Here is a 27510-nt window from a genome sequence, read left to right on the forward strand (position 1 = left end):
TGGTTCACCAGAATCACCACGGGAACTTTTTATAAAATGAAGACGCCCAAGTAGAACTTCAGACCTACTACATCACAATCTTGGGTAGGAGGTGACACAAAGCAAGCCTGCAGACCATTCCACGGATGCTTCAAAATGAAGACCTCCCTCTCCCAGAAAGGAAGGAGCTTTCACCACAAGAAGATGGAAGCACAGCTTACTGGGTGAGTGGGAGATAATACCAAAACACAGAATTTCCGCAGGAAAACGATGTGCACTAACACTACCTTAGGGTAGGTAGTTTCAGGTGAAGAGGGGAGGTAAGTTCATTTTCACTTTATAAACCTCCATGCTATTTGAATTGATACAAAGTATTAAAAAATAATAAAATTATTTTGAAAAAGAGGAAGGACCCCAGACAAAATAAAGCTAAGCTATAAAAGGAGTCAATGAATACACATTCCTTTGCCAGGGCGCATGGAGCATGGATTCTAACCCATCTCCTGCTACAGTTCCCCAAGAGCTCCCATGTTCTTATTTTTTCAGGTTGTAATTACATTTTAAGGAGCTTTTACACTTTTGTTAGCCAAACAGTACATGGATACTATGTAAAATGTCATAAATAAGACAAAAGTCCCTTTAGATCATACCCCACTTCCACCCCCATCTTCGTTCTCTCTCTTCCTGGCCCAAGGTAACAAACTATCTTGGAAAGGTTGGGAAATATTGTATCAGGCCCTTCTCTATCCTCTTACATACATATATATATATTTAACTGAACAGTAACAGGGTGTGAGAGTGTGTGTGTGTGTAAGTGTATGCATGGCACACCTGAGTGTTTTTATTTATATAAAATTTATGGTAGTATAATATATCATCCTACTACTTGCTATTTTGCTTAGCATTAAGTCTTAGAGATCTAGTCAGGGATTATTATGTACAGATTTGCTTCATTCCTTTTAACAGCTGGGCAGCATAGTATAAAAATGTCACAGCACCAACCAGGTGCGGTGGTTCACCCCTGTAATCCCAGCACAGGAGGCCGAAGCGGGTGGATCGCCTGAGGTTAGGAGTTCGAGACCAGCCTGGTCAACATAGTGAAACCCCCGTCTCTACTAAAAACACAAAAAATTAGCTGGGTGTGTTGGTGGGCACCTGTAATCCCAGCTACTAGGGAGGCTGAGGCAGGAGAATCGTTTGAATCCGGGAGGTGAAGGTTGCAGTGAGCTGAGATGGTGCCACTGCGCCCCAGCCTGGGCAACAAGAGTGAAACTCCATCTCAAACAAACAAACAAAAACAACAACAAAAAATGCCACAGAACCAAGCGTAGTGGCACCTGCTTATATCTTAGCTACTCAGGAGGCTGAAGCAGGGGGATTGCTTGAGCCTAGGAGTTCAAGATTGTAGTGCACCATGGTTGCACCTGTAAACAGCCACTGCACTCCAGGCTGTGCAAGACCCCATCCCTGTTAAAAAAAAAAAAAAAAAAAAAAGAAGAAGAAGGAAAGAAAAGAAGCCACAAATTGAATAGATATTTCTGACCAGGCACAGTAGCTCACATGTGTAATTCCAGCACTTTGGGAGGCTGAGGAGAGAGGATTACCTGGACCCAGGAGTTCGAGACTAGCCTAAGCATCACAGGAAAACCCTGCCTCTACAAAAAAATTTAAAAATTAGCTAGGAGCCAGGTGTAGTGGCTCACACCTGTAATCCCAGCACTTTAGGCGGCCAAGACAGGTGGATTACCTGAGGTCAGGAGTTCAAGACCAGCTTGGCCAACATGGTAAAACACTGGTCTCTACTTTTGCAAAAACTCAGATGTAAAGGCATCAACCTGGTCTCTACTAAAAATACAAAAATTAGCTGGGCGTGGTGGCAAGTGCCTGTAATCCCAGCTACCCTGAAGGCTGAGGCAGGAGAGTTGCTTGACCTGGGAGGCGGAGGCTGCAGTGAGCTAAGATTGCACTGTTGCATTCCAGCCTGGGCGACAGAGTGAGACTCCGTCTTAAAAAGGAAAAAAAATTAAAAAATTAAAAAATTAAAAATAAATTAGCTAGGTATGGTTGTTCATGCTTGTTAATCCCAGCTACATGGGAGGCTGAAATGGGTGCACTGCTTAAGCCTCGGAGGTGGAACCTACAGTGAGCCGTGATTGTGCCACTACATTCCAGCCTGGGTAACAGAGTGAGACCTTGTCTTAAAAAAAGAAAAAAAAAAAAAGAAAAAACTTAGCCAGATGTGGTGGTAGGCAACTGTAGTCCTACTCAGGTAGCTGAGACAGGAAGACTGCTTGAGCCCAGGGGGTGGAGGCTGCAGTGAGCTATAATGATACCAACGTACTCCAGCCTGGGTGACAGAGCAAGACTCTGGCTCTAAAAATTTTTTTTTTTTTTTTTTTTGAGATGGAGTCTCGCTCTGTCGCCCAGGCTGGAGTGCAGTGGCTGGATCTCAGCTCACTGCAAGCTCCGCCTCCCGGGTTCACGCCATTCTCCGGCCTCAGCCTCCCGAGTAGCTGGGACTGTAGGTGCCCGCCACCTCGCCCGGCTAGTTTTTTGTATTTTTTAGTAGAGACGGGGTTTCACCGTGTTAGCCAGGATGGTCTCGATCTCCCGACCTCGTGATCCGCCCGTCTCGGCCTCCCAAAGTGCTGGGATTACAGGCTTGAGCCACCGCGCCCGGCCTAAAAATTTTTTTAAAAATTTTTAATTAGCCTGTAATCCCAGCACTTTGGGAGGCCGAGACGGGCGGATCACGAGGTCAGGAGATCGAGACCATCCTGGCTAACACGGTGAAACCCCGTCTCTACTAAAAAATACAAAAAACTAGCCGGGCGAGGTGGCGGGCACCTACAGTCCCAGCTACTCGGGAGGCTGAGGCCGGAGAATGGCGTGAACCCGGGAGGCGGAGCTTGCAGTGAGCTGAGATCTGGCCACCGCACTCCAGCCTGGGTGACAGAGCGAGACTCCGTCTCAAAAAAAAAAAAAAAAAATTTTTTTAATTAAAAATAAATTGAGGCCAGATGTGGTGGCTCACGCCTGTAATCCCAACACTTTGGGAGGCCGAGGCGGGCGGAGCACCTGAGTTAAGGAGTTCGAGACCAGCCTGGCCAACACGGTGAAATACCGTCTTTACTAAAAAAATACAAAAATTAGCTGGGCGTGGTGGCGGGCACCTCTAATCCCAGCTACTCAGGAGGCTGAGGCAGGAGAATCGCTTGAACCCAAGAGGCAGAGATTGCAGTGAGCTAGGATCATGCCACTGCACTCCAGCCTGGTGGACAGAGTGAGACTCCATCTCAAAATATCAAACAAAATAAAATAAAAATAAAAATACACATAAATAAATCGAATAGATATTTCGGAAAAGAAGATGTACAAATGGCTGAGAAACACATGAAAAGATGTTCAACATCATAAATCATTAGGGAAATGCAAATAAAAACTATAATGAGATACCACTCCATACCCACTAGGATGGTTATGTAAACCAGAGTATCTGAGACAAGTCTCAGTCAAGTTTGGAAGTTTATTTTGCCAACGTGAAGGATGCCCACCCATGATACATGCCGGGCGTGGCGGCAGGTACCTGTAATCCTAGCTACTCAGGAGGCTGAGGCAGGAGAATCGCTTGAACCCAGGAGGCGGAGGTTGCAGTGAGCTGAGATTGTAGCACTGCACTCCAGCCTGGGCCATAGAGCAAGACTCCATCCCCCGCAAAAAGAAAAAGGTGAATTGTGTGATATGTGAAGCACATCTCAATAAAGCTGTTGCCAAATAAAAAGTACCACAGATTGTACGATTCCATTTCTTTATATTAAATGTCCAGGACACGCAAATTCAGAGACAGAAAGTAGATTGGTGGTTTCCAGGGGATGGGAGAAGGGAGAAGGGAGAAATGGGGAGTGACTGCTAATGGGTATTAGTTTCTTTTTGGGGTAATGAAAATGTTCTGGAATTATTTAGAGGTGATAGTAGTACAACTCTGTGAATATACTAAAAAACTCTGAATTGTGCACTTTAAGATGGTGAAATTTATCATATGTGAATTACATTGCACTTAAAAAAAAAATAACAACCTTTTTAACCATTCCCCCACTGATGGGTGCCTCCAACTGTTTGCTATTAACAGTGGTGCTGCATTGAACACGCTTGTACATGCCACTTTGTGTTAAGAGTATCTCCCTGTGGAAGACATTCACAAAAAAAAAAAAAAACAAACCCAAGACTATCTCCCTAGGGCAGATCCAGAGACTACAAATGGCAGGTTTACAAAGCATGAGCATTTTTAACTCTGAAAATGTTGCCAAATTATCCTCCAAAGTGGTTGTACTGACTTACACTTCCACAAGAAAGCGTCCCACATCTCCAGTCGGGCTGGATAATCATCAGATGTTAACATTTCTGCCAACATGGTGGGCAATACATTGTACTTTAATGTTTCAATTTGTATTTGCATTCAATTTGCATTCAGCAATTATCCTGATTACTAGGGAAGTTAAACCTCTTTCCATGGTTTCAGGCTTCATTTTTAAAGCTTAGTGTTTTTCTGCTTTACTAAAACCTCAGCTTTCTTTTTCCTTTCTAAACGTATACCAAACCTTAATGCCATGATTACCTCGTTTATAACCACACATGAAGCAGTTACATTTGAAAATCAGTAATTATTCTATTGCCCAAGCCTGTGTCTTATTATTATTTATGATGTGCTAGGAAGTTTTGTCAAATACGATGTGATATTATTATTGTTGTTATTACTTAAATAATCCTTTGTGCAGCATTAAATTGGCAAACTACTACTTTACCTCTTAAGATTGAGGTTCAAAGTTAGGTTCAAAGTTAGGTCAATCTACTCAACAGAGAAAATGAATGTATATCACACAACTCATCACCAGATATTATACATACAGTATATATACAGTGTATATATATAGCATGTATATATATATTGTGTGTGTGTGTATACATATATATATAGAGAAAGAGAGAGAGAGAAAAGCTAATACTACAAGCGTGCGCCACCACGGCCGGCTAATTTTTGTATTTTTAGTAGAGACATCACCACGTTGGCCAAGCTGGTCTTGAACTCCCAACCTCAGGTGATCCGCCTGCCTCAGCCTCCCAAAGTGCTGGGATTATAGGCATAAGCCACTGCACCCAGCCAATATTTTAAAATATTCACAAAAAAACAGAAATTGTAAACGAGTGAGGTTAAAAATAAACAGAAACACAAGTTCTAACATTTTCCTTTGCTCCCAGTTGATCTTTGTGCATACACCTAATTAAGGACACCCCTCAATTCATTCAGAGGATCAGGAGCAATTAATGATTATTTGTTGAGCTTCTTCTTTCAGGATTTGTCACTTTCAATTACTTCTAATCCTCAAAAGAACATTGTAGGAAAGCTCAGAGAGTTTAAATAGCTTTTCTGAGAGCTTAGAGCCACCAAGGATGCTGGCCCGCTGGCTCGGGTGCATCCTACCACCTCATCATGCTAAAGACACAGGCTGCCTACACTACTACAATGAACTGCCAATGCTCGCTTGCTCACTCCCAGAGTGCACTGCAGGGCTACCATTATGACTGTAAAACATAAATATTCCTGGTCAGTAAGGTTACATGAAAAATGTTTCAAATGTATTAATTTTTTTTGTTACCAAGAAATGTTTTATTTTTCTTGCAGTAGTTTTGTTAATTGTGCAAAATCATGTTTTGTTTTCACCATTTACACATTATCACACAATCCTGTTCTGAAAGACAAGTGTCCATTAAAAACAAAGCAAAAATAAAAATTCACAACCCTATTACCTAGATTTGTCATTTAAAGGTTTAAAGGAAAAAAAAAAAGGGAGGTGCTTTCTTACAAGCTTTTTCACAAGTGTCACATTTTCTGCTTAAAAGGGAAGGGTTGGCTGGGCACGGTGGCTCACACCTGTAATCCCAGCACTTTGGGAGGCTGAGGCGGGCGGATTACGAGGTCAGGAGTTTGAGACCAGCCTGGCCAACATAAGTGAAACCCCGTTTCTGCTAAAAACACAAAAATTAGCCGAATGTGGTGGCATGTGCCTGTAGTCCCAGCTACTTGGGAGGCTGAGGTGGGAGAATCACTTAGACCCGGAGGGGAAGGTTGCAGTGAGCTGAGACCACGCCATTGTACTCCAGCCTGGGGGACACAGTAAGACTATGTCTCCAATAAAAGGGGAAGGGTTTCAAAACAAAGGTGAAACAGCTTAACAAATATTTATAAAAAGGAACTTTACAGAATTGTCAACAATATTAAGACAACACTGACTAACGGGTTACATTACCACATCTTTCTCCACCCCCACCCTCAGAATGTATCCTGCCAGGACTAGAACAGGCTTTGTGTTCAAACAGAAATGTTTCAAAATCTCAGTGAAATGACCTGTGCTAAAAACCTGACAGGCATCTTCCCTGCCCTCCCACCTCATCTTCTGCAATTCTCTAACCCAGGTTCTAAACTGTTAAAGGGTCAAAGCCATGAGTGCGGAGAGGGGAGGGACCCTGCCCCAGTGTGGCTGTCTTATGATTATATATTCCACCATAAGTGCTGGCCTTCTGCAAGTTATGATTTTGGAAAATCCAACCCAGGCAGAGGGATAAGAAATTGACACCCCTTGGGTGACTTCCTGTTCTTATGCAACATCCCAAGCACCCTCTGGTCCCCTATCCAAGGAGAAATGCTAGGGCCTCGAGGATGTCCCAGACCCACCTCAGAGGGTCAGTCAGTTCAGGTAGGTCAGGCCCAGTTCTCTTCCCCCGCGACAGACCCTGGATCCAGAAAGCACGGAAGACCATGATGCTGCCGGAGTGAAGACACTCATTTCCGTATCAAGAGCTGAGCCTAAGAAATGCGTGTTGTTGGTCAGGCTGGGTCTGAGCCAAAGAAGGGACAGACAGACAGAAAGAAAGAGACTAGAGGGCTGGGGCGGGGGGTCCGACAGTTTAGTGTATGTAGGCTTGGGACACGGTGGACATATTGTCGGACTGGTCTAGTGCCTTGGCTCTTTTGTACACCTTGTTGGCTGCAGCTGCCACGGGAGTCGGATGGTTAACCGCGTTGCCCAGTACAATGGCTAAGCAGAGATCCTTCTGCATGTATTTCAGGTAGAAATCAGGCTTAAAGTTTCCTTGCAGGATATTTTGGCACTTCTGGTCTAGCAAGATGCTGGCCAACTGTCCCTGATTGAGGATGTCCAAGAGTGTCTGCTGGGACTGATCTGTCACCTGGGCCAGGGTCAGCACCTCAGTGATCATGGCCATGAAGCTCCCTTGGACCATGTTCATGATCAGCATCATCTTGGCTGCGTTGCCAACTTCACCTAGGAAAAAGGAGGTCTTCCGCATTGTCTGGATGCAGCTGCTGCAGTCCTCATATAGGCCCCTGTCTCCAGCTGCTAAGATCACCAACATCCCTTGATTAGAAAGCTGCTGATTCCCTGAGATGGAGGCTTCTGGAAAGCGCCCCCGCTCCCTGACCTGGACACAATCACCTGGGCCAGCTCAGTGACTATGTCAGCGTCCAACGTTGACATGTCCACGTAGCACTCTCCAGGGTGGATCCCTTGCAGCATACCACTGGGGCCCAGCACCAGGTCCTTGGCTGCCTTGGGATCCAACACATGGGCGAAAGTGGTGTCACAGGTTGAGAGGACTTCAGCAGGCGTTCTTCCCAAGTACGCCCCCTCCTAGATGAACAAATCACATTTCTTGGCAGTGCAGTTCCAGACAGTCACCGTGTGACCCATTTTTAGCAAGCTGGAGACGATGCCACTTCCCATGAGACCAAGGCCCCCAAATCCTATCTTTTTGTTGTGATGCTGCCATTCACAGCCCTGCTGTCAGCTGCCCGGATGGAGGTGGAACCAGTTTCCTCTTTACATATTTTCAACTTCTTTGTGATTGCCTGGTAACAGACAGAGATGGCTTTTGTTTGGCTTAGCAGGAAATGATGGAAATGAGGATCTGCATCTTTAACAGGCTCACTTCTGGTCCATTTAAATGCGGCCATTGGTCTGGCCATCATCCACCTCAAGGTACTGGACTTCGGGATGGTGACATTCTTCTAATCCTTTGGGGGCTAACCCCGCTTCTGGGGACTTTGCTCTTGGGTTCTTTTCAGAGGGGATTTGGAGCCTCTCTCTGAAGAGCCCGAAGACACCCCCTTTTTCCCTTCTCCCATGATCTTTTTCACTTTCCCTTCAGACAGGCTAAGTTTGCACTTCTTATCACCTGAGTTGGGCCTACTTCTCTCCTCACTGAAATTAAGCCGATTCTTGTCATCAGCAGAATTGTGGGATGACGTCTGATCTTTCCCTTTGGGCTCTCCTGAGAAACTCCTTAGCGGCATCCACCGCTTGCTGGAATCGTTTACCCTTGTTAATCTTTATCATTCCCTCTTTATGAGCATGATATGGCTTCAGCTGTTTCACTTTAATCCAGGCATGATCTTATGTTCCAAAAAAATTTCACAAAGAAGCATTTCTTTCCATGAAGTTCCCTTTTTTTTTTTTTTGAGACGGAGTCTCACTCTGTCTCCCAGGCTGGAGTGCAGTGGCGCGATCTCGGCTCACTGCAAGCTCTACCTTCTGGGTTCATGCCATTCTCCTGCCTCAGCCTCCCGAGTAGCTGGGACTACAGGTGCCCGCCACCACACCCGGCTCATTTTTTGTATTTTTAGTAGAGATGGGGTTTCACCATGTCAGCCAGGATGGTCTCAATTTACTGATCTCATGATCCACCGACCTCAGCCTCCCAAAGTGCTGGGATTACAGGCGTGAGCCACCGCACCTGGTCCCATGAGGTTTCTTCAAGTCCTTCGGTGACTTAACGATCTTTCCTGGTGAAGGAGGATACCAGCCGAGTTTCCCCCACATCAAGTTGCTGAACAGCGAACTCACAGCCCCCATCTTACTACCCAACCATCCCCGACGCATGGGCCACCAAAAACATCCTCAAATGTATTAATAATCAGGTTACAAAATGTAGAATCCCAACACAAGTTCTCTCTCTCAAAAAAAAAAAAAAAAAAAAATATATATATATATACACGCATACACACCTATGTATTTGTTAAAAAGAAACAAATGCGGCCGGTTGTGGTGGCTCATGCTTGTAATCCCAGCACTTTGGGAGGCCAAGGCAGGTGGATCACAAGGTCAGGAGATTGAGACCACAGTGAAACCCCGTCTCTACTAAAAATACAAAAAATTAGCCGGGCGCCATGGCGGGCACCTGTAGTCCCAACTACTCTGGAGGCTGAGGCAGGAGAATGGCGTGAACCCGGGAGGCGGAGCTTGCAGTGAGCAGAGATCCCACCACTGCACTACAGCCTGGGCGACACAGCGAGACTCCATCTCAAAAAAAAAAAAAAAAAGAAAGAAATGCATACATGCACACACACACGTCCATAATGTGTGCCACGCACTGTGCTAATGTGTAAAATATATTAATACATTAATACATTATTATTATTATTTATTTCAGACAGTCTCACTCTGTCACCCATGCTGGAGTGCAATGGCACAATCTTGGCTCACTGCAACCTCTGTCTACCGGATTCAAGTGATTTTCCTACCTCAGCCTTCACTTTATTTTAGAGCGAGAAAAGGCCAGATTAGGGTTATAAGTGGAGGGCTGGAAGTTTGACTTTCAGTTGCCAAAGTTTAACCTTAATACTGCTGATCATTAGAAAAACTGTGATCTAACTTACAAACTAGATTTGATTGAATCAATGGGTAAATAGAATATACAAAAGTGCTCCTCTGTCACAACTTTTTAAACCATGTTTGTGCTATTTAATTCTATTCTATTCCTTCTTGTTTTTTACTAAAAGATTTTAATTTTTTTTTTTTTTTTTTTTGAGACGGAGTCTCACGCTGTTGCCCAGGCTGGAGTGCAGTGGCGCGATCTCGGCTCACTGCAAGCTCCGCCTCCTGGGTTCACGCCATTCTCCTGCCTCAGCCTCCTGAGTAGCTAGGACTACAGGCGCCCGCCACCGCGCCCGGCTAATTTTTTTTTTGTATTTTTAGTAGAGACGGGGTTTCACTGTGGTCTCGATCTCCTGACCTTGTGATCTGCCCGCCTCGGCCTCCCAAAGTGCTGGGATTACAGGCTTGAGCCACCGCGCCCGGCCCTTTTTTTTTGTTTTTTAAGGATGGTACTTTTGGCCAGTTACAGCTCTTTCAGAATTTGTCTAGCAGGCTTTCCGGTTTTTGTTGGAAAGCCCCCGTACCCCCACCAAAAAAAAAAAATTGCTTTTTTTGTGGTTTTTTTTGAGACGGAGTTTCACTTTTGTTGCGCAGGCTGGAGTGCAATGGCATGATCTCAGCTCACTGCAACCTCTGCCTCCCAGGTTCAAGTGATTCTCCTGCCTCAGCCTCCCGAGTAGCGGGGATTACAGGCACGCACCACCACGCCTGGCTAATTTTTGTTATTTTTAGTAGAGATGGGGTTTCGCCATGTTGGCCAGGCTGTTCTTGAACTCTTGACCTCAGGTGATCTGCCCACCTCAGCCTCCCAAAGTGCTGGGATTACAGTCGTGAGCCACTGAACCCAGCCTCATTTTCATTCCTTACAAATTTTAGCCTAAAATATATACATGAATCAGCATTATACAGCCAGTAAAAAAATAAATATGGGCCGGGCACAGTGGCTCATGCCTGTAATCCCAGCACTTTGGGAAGCTGAGGCAGGCAGATCACTTGAGGTTAGGAGTTCGAGACTAGCCTGGCCAACATAGTGAAACCCTGTCTCCACTAAAAATACAAAAATTAGCCGCGCATGGTGGCATGTGCCTGTAATCCCAGATACTTGGGTGGCTGAGGCAGGAGAATCGCTTGAATCTGGGGGCGGAGATTGCAGTGTGCTGAGATCGCGCCATTGCACTCCAGCCTGGGTGACAGAACAAGACTCTGTCTGAAAAAAAAGATAAATAAATAAATAGGTGAACTCAACTAATACATGGAAAGAACACAAAAAAATGATATAAACTCAAATTAAACTATATAAAGTCATCTAATACATATGGACATGTCTACTCATGGACTGGAAGAGAATGAAACAAGATAAAAACAATTGTCAATAAACAGGATTTTTCTTTTTTCTATGTATAGTCGTTGTTTAACTGTGCAAAAGAAATTAGTTTTTAAAAGGCCCAAACTACAGAATTCCATAAAGTATAGAAAGTATCCTGAAAGCTTTGAACAAGGGCCAAGGAACTCTTTAGAACTTCAGGTTGATACTATATTTTTATAGTGAATGAAAAGTGGCCAGACAGACGCTCCTTTAAAAATACAGTAAAGTAGAAGTGGGGGACATGTGCTTTTGGAGTGCAGATGGTCCTTTTGTATCCTGACAATTTCTTAGGAACGCTGAACACCTAACTATAAAGCAAAAGACCAATGATGTCTCGAAATGACTGCAAGCTACAAAGCAACTTCTGGCAGGAGGGGAAAATGTATCCCCCAAAAAATGAAAACCCTACTTTCTCTGGCAACTTCATCTAGATTCTTTTTTGGCACAAAAGTTGGAAATTCTTGAAATGGTAGATATCTCAATATTTTGTTAGACTTTGCTCCAGCTGAGGAAAAAAGTTTTCCTTCAATTTCTTTAGCTTTATGAAATACAGAATTACTTTGATAGCTAAGTCAGCATTTGCAAATTCTAACCAAATGTCCTCTAATATAATTTTTAAAAAGTACTTTCTGGACCTCAGCGCTCTCCCTGGAAGTGCTGTTGGGTTTCCAGTGACCTCAGTTAGCAAGGAAGTATTGAAGGCAACACTGCCCTTCCATCACTTCTCCCAAGACCTGGTTATGCAGGCTACAATTATCTCTGCAACATCAGTGAAGAAATGAACCTTGTAGATGGAGAGCTCTGGCTGACTCCCAACACCATTCCACCCCACTCCCAATTCTGAGGTCACCAGGTGGTCAGAGTTCATCCTGCAACTTTTGGTGCCAGAAAGAAGAGGAGGTCCTCTCTTACACTGCAGTTACTGCTTTAAGGGCTTACCACACCAAGAGCCTGTCTGAGAGCGGATCAGAGTACCACAGCGAGAGAGCCTGCCTGACAGTGAAGCCGGGGAAAAGGGATTCACTGCTGAGGCATGGAGAAGAACTGAGTCCAGGAGACCTGATTCAGCTGTCTCAAGCTAATACTACCCGTAGTTTTGCCAGTTATCTGAGTCAAGAGGTGTGCGCCCCTACCCTTACCAATTTTTTTTGTTTGTTTGTTTGTTTGTTTGTTTTGAGATGGAGTCTTGCTCTGTCACCCAGGCTGGAGTGTCCTGGCGTGACCGGGGCTCAGTGCAACTTCCACCTCCCGGACTCAAGTGGTTCTACTGCTTCAGCCTCCAGGATAGCTGGGATTACAAGCACCTGCCACCATGCCCAGCTAATTTTTCTATTTTTAGTGGAGATGGGGGGTTCACCATGTTGGCCAGGCTGGTCTCAAACTCCTGGCCTCAGGCGATCCGTCCACCTCGGCCTCCCAAAATGCTGGGATTATAGGTGTGAGCCACTGTGCCTGGCCAATTTCTTCTGAATTGGGTTTTGTCCCTTGAATGCAAAGAGTTCTATGTTAGTTAAGATGCTTTTAGTTGCAAGTAAAAGAATTTAGACTAAAAATGGCTTAAACAATATGCTTGTTTTGATTTTTTTCTTTATTCTAAGTCAACAACAGCTAATAGATGTTTATTATCTCATATAAAAGGTAGCACTAAGATAGGAAGTTTCAGGGCTATCAATTCAACAAAGCAACAATGCTATCAATAATCTGGGATTCCCATCTGTCCCCCTGGCAATCCTTAGCACTCTGGCTTTTGTGATTGAGCCACAGTAGTTGCAAGATGGCTACCAGTCCACTAGGCATCACACCCTCATTCAGCAGCATCAAAGAAATGAAGGGGAAATTTCTCATTACTATCGGAGAGGAAAACATTTTCCATCCAGTACCCACTACCTCATCACACTTCACCTTGGTGTCACTTGCCAGAAACGGGTTTTACACTGCCTTGCCACCTCCACCCCTCTCAACCAATCATTGGCAAAGAAGAGTGAAATTAACATGATGGCAAAGACCAATCCTGACTTGGAGAGGCCTATCTTCCTCAAGCACACGCTGGCAAGATACCTGATCAAAATTGGGGTTCTATTTTCAAGGAAGAAGGGAGAAATGACTCTTTGGTAAGCAACCAACAATGTCTGCTCTAAGTCCTAATAGAAGCACTGGTGTTCAGCAAGCTGCAGTTACCCAAACATTCAAGAAACATGAGGAGCTTGAAATTCTAAACCAAATTATAAGAATTATCATTTTAATTTTCATGTGTATAATATCTAAATACACACCAACTATAATTTTCAAAGCAAATTTCCTTAAGAAGCTGTAAAACTGACCACACAACTGTAAATTCCTTGGAGTAGTTCTTAAAGCCTTTACCGAATGCCCCAGAATGATGGGTATTAGTCACAGAGGTTCTTTTCAATATGCCTAATAGCAGAAACGAATGTTCTTTTTTTTTTTTTTTTTTTTGAGATGGAGTCTCGCTGTGCCGCCCGGGCTGGAGTGCAGTGGCGCGATCTCAGCTCACTGCAAGCTCCGCCTCCCGGGTTCACGCCATTCTCCTGCCTCAGCCTCCCGAGTAGCTGGGACTACAGGCGCCTGCCACCACGCCCGGCTAATTTTTTTTTATTTTTAGTAGAGACGGGGTTTCACTGTGTTAGCCAGGGTGGTCTCGATCTCCTGACCTCGTGATCCGCCCGCCTCGGCCTCCCAAAGGGCTGGGATTACAGGCGTGAGCCACCGCACCTGGCCAGAAAGGAATGTTACCGAGCAAGCCTCCTATTCTTGGAGCTCTAGGACTATCTTATTAGCTAAGGCTGTTAGAATCTACCAAGATATATTGCTAAAAAGCATGCTAAAAAGAGAACACGAACTTTTTTTTTTTTTTTTTTTTTTTTTTTTTTGAGACGGAGTCTCGCTCTGTCGCCCAGGCTGGAGTGCAGTGGCGCGATCTCAGCTCACTGCAAGCTCCGCCTCCGGGGTTCACGCCATTCTCCTGCCTCAGCCTCCTGAGTAGCTGGGACTACAGGCGCCCGCCACCGCGCCCGGCTAATTTTTTGTATTTTTAGTAGAGACGGGGTTTCACCGGAGAACACGAACTTTTTGAGTAAAACTGGTTTCCAAACCTGTACTGAAGGTCAACACTATCCAGTGGTGCTCATTCCTTAAAATATGGTATCACCTGGAGCTCATAAGGCATAAATGAGATGACAATGTGAAGCCTCACAAGCCAGGATCTGGCACTTCGTACTGAAGTCCAGCAAAAATACAGGAGACTCTGAAACAGGGTAGTAGGACTGCTGGGGTGATGGGAGGATGGGGAGGCTAGCGAACAGAGTCTGAACAATCATTTCCAAAGCTAATCTTAACAATAACTATCCTGTGAAAGAATTACTACTCCGCTAAAGATCTACCAGGCAATCCAAGTTAACTTCTGAACATCAGTGGTGATCAGGAAAAATGAAATACCATCAGTAGGCAAGTGGAAACTAGTAAAAGTGACCATAATATAATAAACTGATAAAAAGCTTTGGCTGACCTAAGACTTTATTTACTGTGCCTTACATGTCTCCACCCCATTTCAGCCTTGATCTTACACTTACTGAAATTCCCTGCCTTCTTCCTTCACTAACCACTTCAATGAACTTGTGTGCATTCACACCTGTTATTACACAGGTTCATTCACTGCAACTAGATCTCAACAGTTAATTGGCACAGGAAACAAAACAGAAATGTAAGTGGGATAGAGTGGAATGCTCTCTGAAGACTTTAGATCTGACTCTGGCATTAAGTGAGCCATTGAAGGTTCCTCCTAAACCGTAAAGTCAGAGTCCCTTCTGTCTATAAAATTGAGTGATTCTATGAAGTGTCATTACTGAGTTGGATGTTAGCCCAGCCTAGCAGTAGAGGTCAATGTTCCCCAGGGGTAGTTCTACCAGAAGTAAAAGGCTAAGAAAGGGCCTTTGAGCTGTACAGAGCTGTATGGCCTTTAGGCTTCTACATGACCTTTAGGAGGTCACTACCCTTCTTGAACCCCAGTGTCCTCATCTGTAAAATGGGATCATAACACCCTTAGGGCAGGTTGCAGCGAGGATTAAATGAGATCAGGGATGTGATGCATCTCTTGTGGTTCCTGGCACTAAAGAGGCACTCAAAAAATGGTAGTTACTGTTACTGCTTTCATTATGGAATCACCAATACATACTTACCTAAAGAAACAACAGCAACACTCTCTGGCAAGAAATGTAATCTGTATCGGATCAGTAAATGCACCAATATGATGCAGATAGCTGTAGACAAAAAAAAAAATAAGATGTTGTTTTAAAAAAACACCCAATTTTGAATGATAAACACCAAGTTCCAGTCAGTGGTATCTCTGGGGGGTCCTCACAGAAATGGACAAGTGGAATAACACAGTGAACTTCAGCTGTGCTTTTCATGTCTCATTTCTTAAACTGGAGGTACATTTACAACGTTTATTATATTTTCTCCATACTTCTTTGTCTGCCTGAACTACTTTGTTTTCCAGTAGTTATTGGAAAAGGAACAGAAATCTACTTTTTTTGAGACAGTGTCTCACTGTGTCACCCAAGCTGGAGTGTAGTGGTATGATCTAGGCTCACTGCAGTCTCAACTTCCCGGGCCCAGGTGATTCTCCCATCTCAGCCTTCCAAGTAGCTGGGACTACAGGCACATGCCACCACACACAGCTAATTTTCTTTGTACTTTTAGTAGAGACGGGGTTTCGCCACGTTGCACAGGCTGGTCTCCAACTCTTGGGCTCAAGCAATCCATCCACCTTGGCCTCCCAAAGTGCTGGGATTACAGGTGTGAGCCACAGTGCCCAGCCAGAAATCTATTTTTTTACATAAGCTATTAAACCTTATATAATCATTTAAAATTATTCAAATTTTTCTGATTCTGAGAAATGGTCTTCAACTTTTTGGAAGTGATTATCAACTAGAACACTCTATGTGGTGAAGAGGAAGTCAATGAAATCAATCACTTTTACCTAAATGTAACTACAACAGATTGCATTGACACAAATTAGTTTGCCACCATGTGACTGGCTCTTAACATGGAGGGAAGTGAGGGTTTTACAAACAGGAAAAAGTAAACACTTTGGTTTGGTGACAAGAACATCAGAGATCTGAATATGGAACACTCCTGCTCCGCAGCTGGGTGCAGCTGTGTCCTGCCATTCTCACTGGCTGAGGGCTTCCCATGAGCCATGAACTAGGCTGAACACCCCAACTACTCTCTCATTTAATCCTCCAGCTCCCCTCTGAACTAGCTGTCATTACCACTATCTTCTCTGATTACAGATCAGAAAACTGAGGCTTCAAGACATCACAGCACCTGTCACACCACCGGTAGGTGCTGCAGTATTGAGTCAGATTCCAAATCTGTGCTCTTAACCACAGTGTACCCCACCACCTCCCTCCTGGCTGGATGCCTTCACTCCTCAACCTCCAAAATACAATAATGTCTAACTTTCTTCACAGAGGTGTTGTCATGAAAGAAAATAAGAAGATGTAAAATAAAATGATTTGAAAGGGATATTTCTGCCCCCCACCCAAAAAAATAAGGTATTTCACAAAAATTATTCCTGAATGTAATTTCCTAATCCAAATGTTAGTATGCATGTCTCTTTCTTTTATTGGGCACCTAGATAGTATACCAGCTCATCAACCCCAGTATTAATTAACAGGACTAAAATTAATTTTGTTATTTTTTTCAAGGAACTGTTTAAACAATCCACATGGCTGTTAACTGGTCACACTCAGAGGCTGCACTGACAAATGAGGTTTATTTAATCCCACCAAAAAGCACCAGGTGGCCAGAGTGTTGTAAATGTAGACATTTTGTCCTCTTTTCATTTTGTGCTTTAAACTATCAATCTGTGGTGTTATTTTTATAGAAATATTTAACCTAGTTAGAAATCCTACATTAAATACTAAGGGCAAGAAAAAAGTTCCAGTGCATAAACATAACATGTGACTAATGAACATGCTCAATGTCTAGACAAAACAAAAAAAGGCAAATAAGCACATAAGTGGACAGAAAATAGACCAAGAGAGTTGAACCAGTTTCTGCTCTTCCTTTGTACCAAGCTAGATTTTTAAAAATTTAAGTTATTCTCATACACAGATCAAACAACTCTTTGCAGCTTTAAGAGCAAAGGGGGGAACTGTCTACTACAGAAAGAGGTAAATATAAGGTTCATCAATGCCAAGTAATAGCTTTCAGCCATTAAAAAGAATAAAGTCAGAAAAGACAATCCATAGAAGGGGAGAAAATATTTGCAAATCATGTATCTGATAAGGGTGTAGTATCCACAATATATAAAGAACTCTTAAACTCAACAGCCAAGAGACAAACACCACAGCCTTTTTTTTTTTTTTTGAGACGGAGTCTTGCTCTGTCGCCCAGGCTTGAGTGCAGTGGCACGATCTCGGCTCACTGCAAGTTCTGCCTCCCGGGTACATGCCATTCTCCCGCCTCAGCCTCCAGAGTAGCTGGGACTACAGGCACCTGCCACCATGCCTAGTTAATTTTTTGTATTTTTTAGTAGAGACGGGGTTTCACCGTATTAGCCAGGATGGTCTCGATCTTCTGACCTCGTGATCCGCCCGCCTCGGCCTCCCAAAGTGCTGGGATTACAGGTGTGAGCCACCACGCCCAGCCAAACACCACAGCTTTTAAATGGGCATAGGACATGAATAAACAAAAGATGCTCAACATCAACAGTCACTAGGGAAACTAAAATCAAAATACAATGATTCACTGGAAGGACATGTAAGATTTTTATTTTTATTTTTATTTATTTATTTATTTATTTATTTATTTTGAGACGGAGTCTCGCTCTGCCGCCCAGGCTGGAGTGCAGTGGCCGGATCTCAGCTCACTGCAAGCTCCGCCTCCCGGGTTCACGCCATTCTCCTGCCTCAGCCTCCCGAGTAGTTGGGACTACAGGCGCCCGCCACCGCGCCCGGCTAGTTTTTTTTTTTTGTATTTTTTAGTAGAGACGGGGTTTCACCGTGTTAGCCAGGATGGTCTCGATCTCCTGACCTCGTGATCCGCCCGTCTCGGCCTCCCAAAGTGCTGGGATTACAGGCTTGAGCCACCGCGCCCGGCCGACATGTAAGATTTTTAAAAAAAATACAGTGAGTGCAGTGGCTCACACCTGTAATCCCAGCACTTTGGGAGGCCGAGGCAAGCAGATCACCTGAGGTCAGGAGTTCAAGACCGGCCTGGCCAACATGGTGAAATGCCATCTCTACTAAAAACACAAAAATTAGCAGGGTGTGGTAGTGCACACCTATAATCCCAGTTACATGGGAGGCTAAGATAGGAGAATCACTTGAACCCAGGAGGCAGAGGCTGCAGTGAGCCAAGATCATGCCACTGCACTCTAGCCTGGGAGACAGAGCAAGACTCCATCTCAAAAAAAAAACAAAAACAAAAACAAAAACAAAAACCAATTTCATATCCACTAGAATAGCTATACGTTTTTTCTTCCCCTGAGACAGAGTCTCGCTCTGTCACCCAGGCTGGAGTGCAGTGGTGCGATCTCAGCTCACTGCAACCTCCACCTCCCAGATTCAAATGATTCTAGTGCCTCAGCCTCCCAAATAGCTAGGACTACAGGTGTATGCCACCACGTCCACGCCCACCTAATTTTTTTGTATTTTTAGTAGAGACAGGGTTTCGCCATATTGCCAGGCTGGTCTCGAACTCCTGGCCTCAAGTGATCTGCCCACCTCAGCCTCCCAAAGTGCTGAGATTGCAGGTATAAGCCACCACACCCAGTCTATCATTTTTTTTTAAACCAGAAAATAAGTGTTGGCAAGAACATGGAGAAATTGGAACCCTTGTAAAATGGTGCAGCCCCTGTGGAAAACATTTGCTAGTTTCTGAGAAAGTTAAACACAGAGTAACCATTTGACTCTGCAATTCCACTTGTAGGTATATATCCAAAAGAAATAAAAACATTTATCCACACAAAAGCCTGTACAGAAATGCTCACTGCAGAAGTATTCACAATAGCCCAAAGGTAGAAACAATCCAAATGTTCACTGATGAATGAATAAACATCATGTGGTATATCCATACAGTGGAATATTACTCAGCCATAAAAAAGAATGCAATTCTAATATACGCTATAACATGAATCTTGAGAACATTATGCTAAGTAATAGAAACTAGACACAAAAGACCACATATAAATGGTTTCATTTATACGAAGTATTGTAAATAGGCAAATTCCTAGAGACAGAAAGCAGAATAGTGGTTGCCAAGGACTAGAAGAGGGAGGGATGGGAAATGACTGCTTTTAATGGTTTTCTTTTGGGGTGAAGAAAATGTTCTGAAAGTAGATAGTAGTGATGGCTGCACAACATTGTGAATGTACTAGATGCTGCTGAACTGTACATTTTAAAGTGTTCAAAATTGTAAATGTATGTTATGTGCATTTTACTACCAAAAAAAAAAAAAAAAAAGAATGAGGTAGACAGAAAAAACACCAACACAATGATCTCCAAGACATTCCGTGAGATGAAAAGGCAAGTTATAGGACCCCATTTATGTCGAAACAAATTCGCAACTCCAAACATGTATTATTTGTGTTTGTGTATGTGCTTATGAACATACATCTGTATACACAAAAACAAGCACATGTTTTCAAGTACACTTGGAAAAAAACCGAGCAAGAAAGGGCAAAAACTGTGTGGTATGGAGGGTGTGCTTCCAATTTTTCATGCCTAGAGTAATGACTATGGAAAATATATAAAACACATATCAATTGTAATAACTCCATTAAGTTTCGAGGCCCATAAAATGTATGTGTCAAATAATGTTAATTATTTATCTAGTGTAAGTAAATAACAATGATTCCCCATTTTTTCTTGTGGAGTCAAAGATCAACAATAGTTAAATGCAAGTCGACTGATTTCAAGTTTCTAAAAGTCAAAAGTAACTACAGAGTTTTGTCATCCCTTCTCAACAAAGAGGAACACACTGTAATCCTGTGATGTGCTTAGAGGACACAAAAGTTACCATTTCATTTGAATTAACTAAAAGAGTAACCAAATGTGGCAAATAAATTCCAGGTCAGGAGTTCTGAGGTCTAGAATAAACTATAGGCTAATTTACCTTAATTCATTTGAGTTCATTTATTCATAAATTAGTAAGTTACCGAATAACAGTAATTTTTAAAAACATTATCAGATTTACATTGTTTGAACTGGGTGTGGTGGCTCACACCTATAATCCTAGCACTTTGGGAGGCTGAGGCAGGTGGACCATCTGAGGTCAGGAGTTCAAGACCAGCCTGGCCAACACGGCGAAACACCATCTCTACTAAAAATACAAAAATCAGCTGGGTGTGGTTGTGGGCACTTGTAACCACAGCTACTTGGGAGCCTGAGGAAGGAAAATCACTTGAACTCAGGAGGCGGAAGTTGCAGTGAGGTGAGATCTCACCACTGTACTCCAGCCTGGGCAATAGAACGAGATTCCATCTCGGAAAAAAAAAAAAAAAAAAGATTTTCAGTGTTTGGATATCTAACCAGAAATAAATAATAATATGCAACAGGGAAACAATGCCTTCAAATTTACTTAAAAAGAAAGCATCATTCTATTCTGCTAATACATGCTGACCTCCACATAAGCAGAGACAGTAACTCATAAACTATCAAGAATCTGATTAGGTGAAAATGAAACCCACCTAACATTGGTGTGACTCTAGAGTCTAGGTTTATAATCCGTTTGGAGAGGACAATCCAAGAGAAATATACAGGACTATTAAATACAGTTCAGCCTTTCTGGCCCCAAAGATAATACTATTAACACTGGGCAGGATTTTGCCTGGTATAAAAGGTACATTATAGAAACCTGTTTTGCGGTCTTTTGTACAGCTAATCTTAAATGCTCCACACCCTGGAAGTTACTTAAAAGTCCTATTATACTTTTCAATTTCCCTTAAAAAAAAGTGACTGCAAAAGTTGTTTTTCTTTTTTTTCAGGTCTGCCTTTTATATTGTCTAACATATCAAATTGACAGCAATGTAAATAGACTAATAATACTCCTCAATCCTGAAGGAAGACTTCAGCTACTAAAGATTTCTTAATCAAGAAAAGAAATGCTTTTCTTTGTCTTCGACTACTATCGCAAAAGAAAAAAGAAAACAAAAAAGAGTCCTTCATTGTTGAAGTAATCCCCTAGAAATAGAATTCAACTACATTTACAGGGTAAAAAATTACCAGGGTGTATTAAATCTATATGAGACATTGTATACTTCTGGTCTGTGTACTTTTTCAGTATGGGTTTAAAAGTTTCTGAAACTATGACAGACAAGGATGAGTCCTAAGATTTCAAATAAAAAGACTGTATTATTAAAATCTTTTATTTTTTATAGAGACAGAGTCTCACTACGTTGCCCGGGCTGGTCTCAAACTGCTGGCCTCAAGTGTATTATTAAAATTTTTGACCACTTACCAGAGATAAATGTAAGAGAAGTTATACTTTTCCTTCAAAAACAGTCCTAATACACATCAGAGAAATAAAAAAAAAAAAAAACAGTTCCACCTTTCAACTTTCTGAAAAGATCTAATCTCATTAGGAATATGACTTTGGTATCATTAAAGAAAAGCAGCAAATGAAATGTTTGTTTCACTTTCTTTTTTTTTTTTTTTTTTTGAGACAGAGTCTCGCTCTGTCGCCCAGGCTGCAGTGCAGTGGCCGGATCTCAGCTCACTGCAAGCTCCGCCTCCCGGGTTCACGCCATTCTCCTGCCTCAGCCTCCCGAGTAGCTAGGACTACAGGCGCCCGCCACCACGCCCGGCTAGTTTTTTGTATTTTTTTTTAGTAGAGAGGGGGTTTCACCGTGTTAGCCAGGATGGTCTCGATCTCCTGACCTCGTGATCCGCCCGTCTCGGCCTCCCAAAGTGCTGGGATTACAGGCTTGAGCCACCTCGCCCGGTGTTTCACTTTCAAACAAGAATTTGTTTTTGTTTTTTGGGGGGGTGGAGGATGGTTTCCCTCTTGTCACTCAGGCTGGAGTGCAGTGGTGCAATCTTGGCTCACCGCAACCTCCGCCTCCCAGGGTTCAAGTGATTCTCCTGCCTCAGCCTCCCAAGAAGGTGAGGTTACAGGGGCACACCACCATGTCCTGCTAAAATTTTTTGTATTTTTAGTAGAGATGGGGTTTCACCATGTTGGCCAGGCTGGTCTCGAACTCCTGACCTTAGATGATCCATGCGCCTTGGCCTCCCAAAGTGCTGGGATTACAGGCCAGGTGCGGTGGCTCACGCCTGTAATCCCAGCACTTTGGGAGGCTGAGGCAGGCAGATCATGAGGTCAGCAGATCAAGACCATCCTGGCCAACACTGTGAAACCCCATCTCTACTAAAAATACAAAAAATTAGCTGGGCGTGGTGGTGGGCACCTGTAGTCCCAGCTACTTGGGAGGCTGAGGCAGGAGAATGGCGTGAATCTGGGAGGCGGACCTTGCAGTGAGCTGAGATCTCGCCATGGCACTCCAGCCTGGGCAACAGCAAGACTCCATCTCAAAAATAAAAACAAAAAAAACAAAAAAACAATTTGAACTTGGGTCAAACTCAAAGCTATTTATTCCTTAGCTAATCAAAAGTGGTTGTGTAGTTTCAACTGGATTTCTTTTTTGTTTGTTTTTTGAGATGGAGTTATAGGCACTCTGGGAGGCATTTAAGTTTTTGTCTTTTATCGAAACCTCTCGACAGCTATCTGGTAACCTGGTTATCAGTCTCTAGTCTTATACTAGCCCAGTATGACAATCACTTGACTTCTCTATGCTAAAATTTCCTCACACACTAAAAGAGAAGGTTGAACAAAATTAGTTTTTTTTTTTTTTTTTTTCCTGCTTTAAGACAGTGCCTTACTCTGTCTCCCAGGCTGGAGTATAGTGGCACGATCTTGGCTCACTGCAGCCTCCGCCTCCCAGGTTCAAGCAATTCTCCTGCCTCAGCCTCCTGAGTAGCTGGGATTACAGGCACATACCACCATGCCCGGCTAATTTTTGTAATTTCAGTAGAGACAGAGTTTCACCATGTTGGCCAGGCTGGTCTCGAACTCCTGACCTCAAGTGATCCATCCGCCTCGGCCTCCCAAACTGTTGGTATTACCAGCATGATACACCGCACCTGGCCCAAAATGAAGTTTTCAGAGAGTGAATGCATTTAAACAAAAATAGCACATAACTAAATTAACAATACAGGTGGTGCACAGATACGGCAAAAGTCATGACCATGGTTAATGAGAATGACAGAGGTTAAGGAAAACAGGGTGCTAGGGCAAGGATTTCTGCTCTTTCAATCAGCAGCAAAACCGTTAAATAAAATTCACATGGAAGTCTAACAAATATGAACACAAAATGCTGCTCTGATTGAAGCTAGGAGCAGAGGGTCAGATATTCTCCCATCTGACTCCTCCCACTTTCTGCCACCCTACCCCCTGCTCCTTCCTCCCCTGCACACGCGCATACTCCTTTGAGCAGAACCTGAAATTCATTAAACTAGATGTTCAAGATTCTTTTTTTTTTTTTTTGAGACAGAGTCTCGCTCTGTCATTCAGGCTGGAGTGCAGTGGCGTGATCTCGGCTAACTGCAACCTCTGCCTCCCAGGTTCAAGTGATTCTTGTCCCTCAGCCCCCTGAGTAACTGCGATTACATGCATGTGCCACTACGCCCAACTAATTTTGTATTTTTAGTAGATACAGGGTTTCACCACATTGGCCAGGCTGGTCTTGATTTCCTAACCTCAAGTGATCCACCTGAGTCTCCCAAAGTGCTGAGATGTCAGGTGTGAGCCACCGCGCTGGGCCTCAAGATTCTTTCTAGGCCAAAATTTTTTAAATCCTTCTTTCAAAGGCTAAGATACTACATTAAGAGCTCTTCGGGAGGCCGGGCGCGGTGGCTCAAGCCTGTAATCCCAGCACTTTGGGAGGCCGAGACAGGCGGATCACAAGGTCAGGAGATCGAGACCATCCTGGCAAACACGGTGAAACCCCGTCTCTACTAAAAAAAAAATACAAAAAACTAGCCGGGCGAGGTGGCGGGTGCCTGTAGTCCCAGCTACTCGGGAGGCTGAGGCAGGAGAATGGCGTAAACCTGGGAGGCAGAGCTTGTAGTGAGCTGAGATCTGGCCACTGCACTCCAGCCTGGGTGATAGAGCGAGACTCCATCTCAAAAAAAAAAAAAAAGAGCTCTTCGGAACTTGCTAAGCGCCATGATTTTATAAAGAAGAGAGTTCCCTGTTACGATGTTATAAACTGAACATGTTCCCTCAGTGTTTGATATGAAAACCAAATGGGAGGAAGACTTGACACAGTCAAGAGGAGTGACAGGGTTAAACACACAGACCAAGTACACAGACACTGGGGATGGCAGATGATGGGGATGACAGTGTCCATATTCACCTAGGACAAGGAGACTGAAGAAAATGGTCATGCCACTGGACTGTTCCTCTTGCTGGGCCTGCTCCCCTGTCTGCACGGGGAGGATGGGCTTGCCAGGGGTCGGGAGCACCAGCTTCGTCGTGACAACCAGGGTAGTGTGGAGGGTGACATTGAAACCCTCATGAGTTGTATTGGGGAACCTCCTGGAGGACATAAAAAGCATAATTACATAATGGAAAAGGGTCCCAGAACATCAATTCACACACCTCACACCAGAAAGAGCAGCTGTCCAAGAATTTTATGGGATTCACAAGTCTTGTAACTAACAGGCAGGTCTTGGAGAGAAACTTACTAAGAAAATCCCTGGCTGCACAGCACTACTAGTGGCCTCTGGTGCTTTTGAATGCAGCCACAGAGGACAGGAATGGTAGGGAATTAGAGCTAGTAGAGACATGAAATGCTGCCTGCTCTTTGGCAAATACTGGGGGATTAAAAGGGAGGCGAACTGGAGTCTCATCACTTTCCAAGGTCCAACATTGTTTACTTAGCACCTTTGCTTCTCCAATTTACATTCTTTTCCTTGCATTATTTCTGCAAGTTGAAGAAGCCACCTGAATTTGCCCAGTGGTTGATCTGGGCATGCCCTACCCTACTTTACAAAATCTTTCTTAGATTTCAAAAGGCTCAAATGTCACCTCCTATTACCCCATCTTACCTCACCCGAATTTAACCACTCCACTGCTTATGTTCCCACAGCTCTTTCACACCGTGCTGGGATTGTGAACTAGTGCAATACTGTTATAATAACTGTAATTGTGACTATAAAAGTTAATATTTTCTGAGCACTGCTTCATTTCAGGAACTAGGTAACACACTACCTCTCATTTAATAGGTATAACATGTCTGATTGGGTATGATTACTTTCCCTTTTTTACCCATGCATAACTAAGGCTCAGGGAGGTTGCAAAGCTTCACCAACATCTCAGTTAGTGGCAGAATCAAACTGAAAACCCAAACTTGAAATCGCTGGGCTATATCGCCTCTTTCATTTTGTGCTGCTGAGGCCCTGTTTAGTGTCTGGGATGGAGCAGTTGCTCAGTAAGTATCTGATTACATTAAATGACCCCCATATGGCCAAGAAATATATTTGAAAAGTTATCAGGTGAAGGAGTCCAGTATCAATGAAAGGGTTCCTTATTCATCTTCACGTACTCATTCCACAAACAGTGATAGGGCATCTACAATCTGCAACAGACTCTGCCCTGTAGGTATGGAGATGACTTTTGGACTTGCTCAAAAGTACCTGGAGGACACAGATCGTCCTTCCCTAACTCCCCTTGTTCAGCTAACCCCCCCTCCTCTTTACACACCAGCTATGCTGCCTGTCACTCAAAAGCACTAAACCCTTTCTTCAACCAGACCTTTTGAACTTAATGTTACTTCTCCTACCCCTCCTTCTGGTCATTCAAGTTTCTGCTGAATGTCACTTTTTCCTGAGTGGACTCCCCAACCCTAACTCTATTCTGCTTCCTTAGGAACACTTAACCCATTCATGGCAGAGATTGCAATTTTTAGAATTGCAGACATGTGAGAAAAATCAGACCTTGGCGATGACCTTGAGCAGTAGGATATAAATAACTCCCACATGCTTAGCGTTCCAATAACAGAACACTAGGCATAAATAGGGTTAATTAATCACGATCTGAAACCATCTTGACTAATTATGGTCTTCTTTTCCCACTAGAATGGAAGCTCCCAGAGAGCGGCTCCTGGTCGGCCTCCTTTCCTACCATGTGCCCAGGGCCTGGAATTGAGTAGATGGCTAACAGTTAATGACTGAACGAAACTTAGTGAAGGAGAAAGACATGAAAACTGATCGTTACAGAGGAGGAGAAGACTGGCTACGTAGGACGTGGGTGTGGAGAACCCGGACGACTTCCTGGAGGAGGCGGAAGAGGCTCAGTAACCATGAGATAACCGAAAACTGGGAAAGTAAATATGGGTTTGCATTTTCTGCAAGGCCGCTCTGGGGGCCTGCGCTGGGCGGCGGATTCCCAGCTCCAGGGACCGACCTCCAAGAGAACGCAAGGCCCACCTGGGCCCAGGCCCGCCCATCCCGCCCCCCTCGTAGGCACCAGCTTGGTCAGTCCTGGCCAACCAGCAAAAGAAGCTCCGCCTTCCGGAGCCTGAGGGCGGACTGAGGCGCTCGCTGTCACCCGCCGGGGCCCAGCCCTGCCGCCTCTGCCGCCCGGGAAAAAGCCCACTCACTCCTCTTCCGCCATCTTCTCCCCCATCCAGCGGAGCTTCCAGGACCACCGAGTTCGGAGCTGCGGGGCTAGCAGGACCCGCTTTTGCTTCCGGCTTCCGCTGGAGGCGCGGGCGGGCGAGCGGGAGGCGGGGCCTCGGCCGCGCGGGGGCGGCCCTCTGTGCCTCCGTCTCAGTGGCCCGAGGGTGGGAGAAAGCGCGTGGGAGGACTGTTTCTTAGTCCCTCCCCGGGCTTTCGGGAAGCTTGTCCGGCCTGGGCAACATGACCACCTGGGCCCGAGAGATTCCGGCTTTTCCCCATCACAGGCCGGGGACGTTTTGAGGAAACTCCTGTGAGGTCACTGTGACTCACCCTGAGGGCAAGCAAGCACCCTCCGCCCAGTGCTCTCGACTTCGCTGTGCTAAAAGAGTTTGAAAAGGGATGCCCAGCCTGTAGCCTAAGCTGAGAGACCCCAGGGGGACACTTCCGCAACCCGAGCCTCAGTTTCCTTCGGCTGTGGAAAGAAATAACCGCCTGGACTTGACAGGACAGTGCAGCATTCCATCTGTAAACATGGATTGAATTCAGACTATATGCCTAGCGTTAAAATGGATGCTGATGATCTAGGGGTGGACCATTCATTAAACAGTTCATTGATTCAACACATGCTTAGTAGATGCCTTCTATGTGCCTAGCAGTGGCCGGTGGGGTGGGGATGCGGGGAGGGAACAAGGTGAGGTGGGAGGGGTAGGTGAGACCCCCATCGGGAGGA

At 44.3% G+C, this 27510-nt stretch overlaps 1 protein-coding gene, 1 long non-coding RNA gene, 1 other non-coding gene and 1 pseudogene across 8 annotated transcripts in view; 2 read left to right on the forward strand and 2 right to left on the reverse strand.

Annotated features, from left to right (window-relative positions):
• Positions 1-26958, reverse strand: part of LOC105470698 (solute carrier family 9 member A8) — an 80415-nt gene extending 53457 nt beyond the window's left edge. The window contains exons 1-3 of one of the 5 annotated variants that reach the window (XR_011613258.1): positions 26762-26918; positions 24515-24696; positions 15270-15350 (exon numbers count right to left, since the gene is read on the reverse strand). Coding sequence is in view for 4 of the 5 variants with exons in the window: in XM_071079158.1 (XP_070935259.1) it covers positions 15270-15350; positions 24515-24696; positions 26762-26787 (289 nt within the window). In the remaining variant the exon portion in view is untranslated. Of the gene's footprint in view, positions 1-15269; positions 15351-24514; positions 24697-26761 lie in introns of all 5 variants that reach the window. The other 4 variants (XM_071079158.1, XM_071079155.1, XM_071079157.1 and 1 more) reach the window with 4 other exon arrangements.
• Positions 117-21167, forward strand: LOC105470697 (uncharacterized). 2 transcript variants are annotated; one of them, XR_011613259.1, is made up of 4 exons: positions 117-203; positions 16386-16433; positions 16566-16649; positions 21086-21167. It is a non-coding gene; the product is annotated as an uncharacterized lncRNA (long non-coding RNA). The 2 variants fall into 2 exon arrangements; XR_980703.3 differs by lacking the exon at positions 16566-16649 and having other exon boundaries at positions 21086-21161.
• LOC105470696 (cytokine-like nuclear factor N-PAC) lies at positions 3012-8754 on the reverse strand (annotated as a pseudogene).
• Positions 10166-10227, forward strand: LOC112424747 (U7 small nuclear RNA). Its single transcript, XR_003015652.1, has one exon. It is a non-coding gene; the product is annotated as a U7 small nuclear RNA (small nuclear RNA).
• Positions 26959-27510: the final 552 nt, after the last annotated feature.

This window comes from Macaca nemestrina, chromosome 15 (genome assembly GCF_043159975.1).
Source record: "Macaca nemestrina isolate mMacNem1 chromosome 15, mMacNem.hap1, whole genome shotgun sequence".
Lineage (NCBI taxonomy): Eukaryota > Metazoa > Chordata > Mammalia > Primates > Cercopithecidae > Macaca > Macaca nemestrina.